The 6,009-nt window shown below is 45.0% G+C and overlaps 1 protein-coding gene across 1 annotated transcript in view; it reads right to left on the bottom strand.

The window, feature by feature from the left end:
- The window catches only part of retm (real-time), a 61,112-nt gene that overhangs the window by 16,901 nt on the left and 38,202 nt on the right, over window positions 1–6,009 (bottom strand). Inside the window, exons 9-11 of the mRNA XM_075701067.1 lie at window positions 5,294–5,437; window positions 4,445–4,753; window positions 2,005–2,153 (exon numbers count right to left, since the gene is read on the bottom strand). Of these exons, the coding sequence (XP_075557182.1) occupies window positions 2,005–2,153; window positions 4,445–4,753; window positions 5,294–5,437 (602 nt within the window). The remainder of the gene's footprint in view (window positions 1–2,004; window positions 2,154–4,444; window positions 4,754–5,293; window positions 5,438–6,009) is intronic.

Raw genomic sequence — 6,009 nt, 5'->3', positions numbered from 1 at the left:
TTCCCTTCCCGCAACCAGAGTAAGTGCCAATAAAACTATTTTTCGGATCAGCAAAGGAAATGACAGCAACAAACGAAGGTGTCCTTCCTTTTTGTGTTGCCGTTGTTTTCTGCACTAATCCAAGGAGTGCATCAATCCAAACTCGCCCAGTTTTCCACATTACTGCAACAAACCCAATATGTACTGGCATAGAGACTACTAGGCACTGTGGGGATGCTCAACCCTGTCGCATCTCCTTGCGCCTTTATAGCATGTCTCGCATCTCCTCGTCCATCCGGGTTCAAGGTACACACAAACAGCAGAAGACATCAGTGTATTAGATCCACAGTAGTGTGACAAATGGCACAAATACTTGGAAACAGGAGGAACTACCTTCCTTCTCTATGGGTAAGGGGTGGTGTTGCACGCAGACCAACTGCGTGCTTGTCTGTGTGCTCCATGGGTCCGACCCACGGAGGGTTTCTCAAATGCTCGAACGCACTTCAATTCGTGGAATCACAGCCGTAAATAACTCAGGCATCGGTGTTGGACATGGGTAAACATCATTCACTTGGTATACGAGCGTGGTGAGTCGAACCAATTCAAGTGCTCTACATGTTCCACTTCGTGTGTACTTCGGCTAGCTGATATTCTTGTACGAAGGTGAAATAAATGCCCTTTTTTGCAGTTGTACTATTGTGTGTTGCTGTTCCTTTGTTTTCAGAGCACTTGAGAGCCTTACAACACTGACATCATCGTCACTCAGGCTTTATGAAAGCACTAGACATGATAATCCTCCTGGAACCTGCTCCTGCTAACTAAATTGATTAGGTACCGATCACATGGGAGCCTGACTTGGCAGGGTGGTCAGTGAAATATTTTTCTGTTTATTTAAATGTCAACGCATTTTGTACCCACTGATGCTCTAATTGAACAAAGAAAGGCCCTCCCTGGAGCCAATATTTCAATCACAGGATTTCAGGTCACCTAGTCGAAATGTTGTCTTCAATCCGAGGCATTGCTTGTCGACTGCTGATCAAATTAAGCCTTCCTGTGACCCCTTTGAGGCTTTGACACAGAGCCTGCTGAGAAACTATTAATGTAGTTAAGTCTGCATATATTGACACATGCACTCATTTACAGTTTTTCCAGAGACTGTATTTCACCCACTAACAAGTTATCACTCAGCGCAAAGACACACCTGGATGATTTAGAACTTACTTGAATGTTGTCATTGATTCTATCTATTGTGTATGTCCTCGCTGAATGTTGTGTAATCATATTGTATGTGCAACTCGGATAGTGTTGTACTTTCTAGAGGTATGCGAGCACTAGCGATTGCTGGAACCTTCGACAAGTCATGTATAAAAGCCAGTGCGCTTGAACCGCAGACCAGATTTTCAACGATCACCAACTGTGGTCCCTGCTATTATTGTGCTTTGAGTGGCACTTGCTTTTAGGGGCACAAGGTTGCCCAATAAAAAGCTAGTCTCGTGATACAACGTACTTGCTATGGTGTTCTTCACCACCATCTGATGGAAAGCAATATTCACAAGGGGCAGTGTGGTAGCAGGTTCAGTACATCAACTATTCTTGAAAGCAAACACTGATTCATAGACACAGTGCCTCTATGTAGTTGAAACTTTAAGTAATATACGTGAGCATAATAAAGTATTGGATATAACAAAGTAAATCTAAATTTCACTAATTTGTTTTGCTGGCATTAGCTTGTACTTTATGATGAATATCAGATTAATAAACATATCTCTATGCAAAATGCAATTTTGTTGTAGTAAAGGTTTGACTAATATTTTTGTGTGATATTTTCAAGAAAATTTTGTCATCACTCTATGCAGACTCTAGTGTATGACAGCTATTGCTGCTCAAAGCAAGCCAGCATGCAGACAACTGCTGTTACCGAGCCTTTGCGTGCTGCACACACGGCCTTTCGCAAGTTGTTGCTCCCCCGTATGAGCTACACTCTTATAAGTCACAGATGAGCATAAAAGCGAAGGCTCCACTCACTTGTAGTCCTGCGACTTGAGGACCTCATAGTAGTACATCACCTTGGCCTTGTGTGGTGCCAAGGGAAACTCGAATGGGTGGTGCTGGGGTCCCTCCATGTGTCGCCACTGGAGAATGTACGTGCCTGATGCATTGGTCACATGGGAGCCCTGCACAGAGGCACAGCTGTTGCACGTCTCACGTGGCTCAAACGTGGCACCCTGTGACACCTAACTGTTCCTCCTAAGCTTTGCCTGTGGCAATGCTTTCGAAACACAAGGGTTTGTGGCTAGAATGGCACTCATTACTCTTGGAAGAGAAGCAAAGGCCTCCCTTTGCACTTTGAGAGCCTAATTGAAGCAGCTGGTTGTGCATGCATTTTGAACCAAAGGCATCGTAATGACCTGGAGCATCTCCTTCACATCCATGGCTGCAGATGGCTTACACACATGGGTCTGCACAGTTTTTGTTGTCTTACGGATGGTTTCCCTTGCATGCACCCAGATGATTTCATATATTGTTGACTGCATGCCCCTGTTATAACAAAGGCTCTGTGGTAGAAGCAAATGCTGACAAGCAGTGACAGTTGTGTGCTCTTGAACAGTAACTGCATGGAGTTGCCTTTGTAGCACACTAGCCGACTGCAACATAATAGTCAAGGTGTTATCAAGGCAGTCTCAAGGTTTTATGCAAACTCCAAAACTATTCACTTAGAGATTGTTCAACACTACAGCCGATCCTGGATATACTGATCTTGAAGGGGATCATGAAATAGTTCAATACCCTACATAAATAATTTGAAAGTGGAGGTTGGGGTCGGATTCATCCTGGCTGCTCTAGGAAAGCCCTAGTCAAAGAAGACAAACCTGGTGGTGCAGCATCTGTAGAACGACAGGAAGCTGAGCTAGTTGGTAATGATTCATTATGCAAAAAAAAAAAAAGTGAAGTGTGCAGATGTGTTCGTGTTGTCCACTTCTCTACTCTTGTGTCCTGTCTGCACACCTCACTTCCTTTTTTTTTCTTCATAATGAAGCATCTGTAGTTCGACATCAGATGACCGGTGCCACTCAATGAAAAGATCCGAGTGTCAGTCACGCTTTTTTGTGGAGTGCATATCGGACTGGGAGGCCTTCCGCTTTTTTGAAGCAGAGTGGCGATATGCTCTTGCTGATAACGAATGGGCATAGCTTGCAAGAGCCATCTATATGCACAGCGAGCAAAACTGAGAATGCCCTCCTCATTTTTCCTCCACGGCATGTAATGACCTTCAGATTCAATCTATTGTTTGACAGCATCTGCCAAAAACAGCTGTTTCAAATTTGTTGGCATTAAATATTTCCGATGGCGCAAGAAGTGAAGAGACAGCGTTAGGAGAAGCACACTTGCAGGAGCGTGGCACATCATTCGATATAAAGAATGTGGCGGTGAACAGGAGTTCGATGTACACATAGTGCATTGCTATATTTTCTCCTGGGATTCTCAAGGGGATTTTACAACGGCTCAATATAGAGAATAATTCGATATATCTGAGTTTGATATGTATCTGGAACACGGAGTAAGACATATAGGAGGTGAAACTCCCGTCAGCGCGAGCGAGTGCGGGCGACCAGATAAAGTCACAATTGTTGCATGCGCCGGCGCTACCGTATACAGTGGTGGCACCATGCGGCACGTCGAAGCCGCAGCGGAAAAAAAAAAAAAGCAGCGCCCGGCAGGCGGCTCGGCAGCTCCGGCCGCTCCGGCCACTCCGTGGTAGAAGTCAGGCGCGCGCGGCCGAACGGGAGCAACACGCTCAACCGGTTGCCCTGGCAACCGAAACGGCGATAATTTCTTCCCATGCCGCCAGGTGCCGCCAGCATGAAAACATATCCGCGGGCTTGTGGCCTTTACTGGTTGCCGCAAACAGCGGAGTTTCCACTCCTAAATATTTCTTGCTCCGTGATCTGGAATCAGCTGTATTACTATTCACTTCAACTTCACTTCGAACCAAAAAATTTGTTTGAACAGGCCTGAATTCAAAATAGTCGGTGCTAACGAGGAAAGACGGTGCATTAAGCTTCTTTATTCTCAGTTTTACCAGCACTATCTTCTGAACTTTTTCATCTTCTTTTTATACTTGCAAAAGCTGATGCCTTCATCTGTTTTCATTTTTTTCTTTTTTTTTTTTCAGAATTGAGCAGTAGGTGACCATGGCAGAAAACAACCTTTTGGATGTACATCAAACTATCTGCAAACTATCGACTTAAATCATTTAACGCAAGCGCTAAAGCTTGCTGAATGAGCAATCAATGAGAATCGTTACAACAAAACCGCAATATGATGTCATGCAAGCAGTGCTCACAGCATCACCACCGTTCACATTCAATACTAATATTTATATGGCTCAGTCTTAAGAGACCACACTAAGTCCAAGATAAGCCAAACCAATAGGAAGTTCACATAGACGTAACATAGTCCTCACCTGCACGCTCTCACCATCGTGGCACGTGAGGCATGGCTCAACTGTCTTGTAGTCCACTCCAGCCACCCAGCTCTTCGGCAGCAATGATGGCGGCGTGTCGAGTGTCAGCATGTTCAGCGGCAGGGGTGAATGGGTGCACCCTACGGTTTCCTCCTCGGCATCAGTGTCACCTTCCGCAGATTCAATAGATGCCGTCTTGGGTGGGGGAAGCTCCCGTGTCGTGTGCAACACGGTGAACGACACATCTTCCTTCATTATGTCGAAGTCCCAGCAAATGACGCTGCCCTGATCCGCCACATTTATGACCACCTGAACAAGATTTTGCACACAGTCGGCACACAAACACCCAAGTTGCTGCACTGACATGGAAAACGCAAAATGATGTGGTAGCTTTCCTTGTTCTTGACACATTGAAGAATACAGTATCAGCCATAAACTGCACTTGCAAATACTCGCAGACCTTTAGGGTTTCACTCTCAGCTGGTTCTCCCTCCTTGGTCATGGCAGAACATGTTGGGTGTGGAGTAACAAGATAGACTGCAAACAATGGACCAGCATTTTCATCCTCTTATTTTGTCCACACACAACATATTTCATTATGCAGCAGTATCACTAAACCAGGAAAGGCAAGAGGGCCAACCTGACAGTGGCCGCAAAGATGCCGTGATCAATCAGGCACATGTCACACATAGGAAAGAATACATGCACTGTGACTTGGTTTGAGCAGTGCCCATGCGAGGGTCCTTTGCAGGCTTGCGAGAACAAAATGCACCACTGTTCTTGTAAAATTCAACTTTATTCTGACACTTAAGACGAAAGTAAACAAAAAAATGTTCACAAGTCACCTACCTCATGCACTTGTCCTCGTGCCAGGCTGACTGAGTGGTACATGGTGTCGTCAAAGAGGTGCATGCCGTCCGCCTTCTCTCGTTCATAGTCCTCTTCGGACATATAAAACGTCTTGGGGATGAGCCCTCCATCAGGGATTGACGTCTGCAGACAAAGGAATGCCAGTGCTCATCTTTTATACAGCAGAGGACGATTGCTCTGTTGGCTACACTTGTGCATCTATACTTTCTTTGGGTTTCTTGCAGGAGTAAATCATGTTTTCATCTTGTACGTCTTGTGAGAAACCAGGATGGAAACTTAAGACTAACTTGTTTGACATTAGGAATTGTACAGAAGCACAAGAGTCATGGATGAAAGGTACATGCAGGATGCACACGTGCACTGTTGTCTGTACACAGCATGCATGTATGTTTGTCATATGTCTTCCTTTTATATCATGTCTTTCACACTGTTGCTTCGTTCCATAGCAGAACTTGTTCCTGGGTTGGTCAGTTCTTGCTTAAAGCATTAACGGTGTGACCAGCACAATGGACATAAGAAAGGTGGCACAACCAAATGTTTTAAATGTAGTGAATGCAGGATGTAACATTATAGTCCTTTCACTTTTCCCGTGTCCATCGTGTTGATACCACAATTACTGCGTGTGAATCGTTCCTAAATCTAGGGAAAGCTTCTTGCTGGAGGCAACATGCCAGAAGGTGTCCATGGCTGCCCAA

Source organism: Dermacentor variabilis, chromosome 8 (assembly GCF_050947875.1).
Source record: "Dermacentor variabilis isolate Ectoservices chromosome 8, ASM5094787v1, whole genome shotgun sequence".
Taxonomy (NCBI): Eukaryota; Metazoa; Arthropoda; class Arachnida; order Ixodida; family Ixodidae; genus Dermacentor; species Dermacentor variabilis.
The sequence above is the reverse complement of the archived record's forward strand: the minus strand, read 5'-3'. Positions and strand labels throughout refer to the sequence as shown.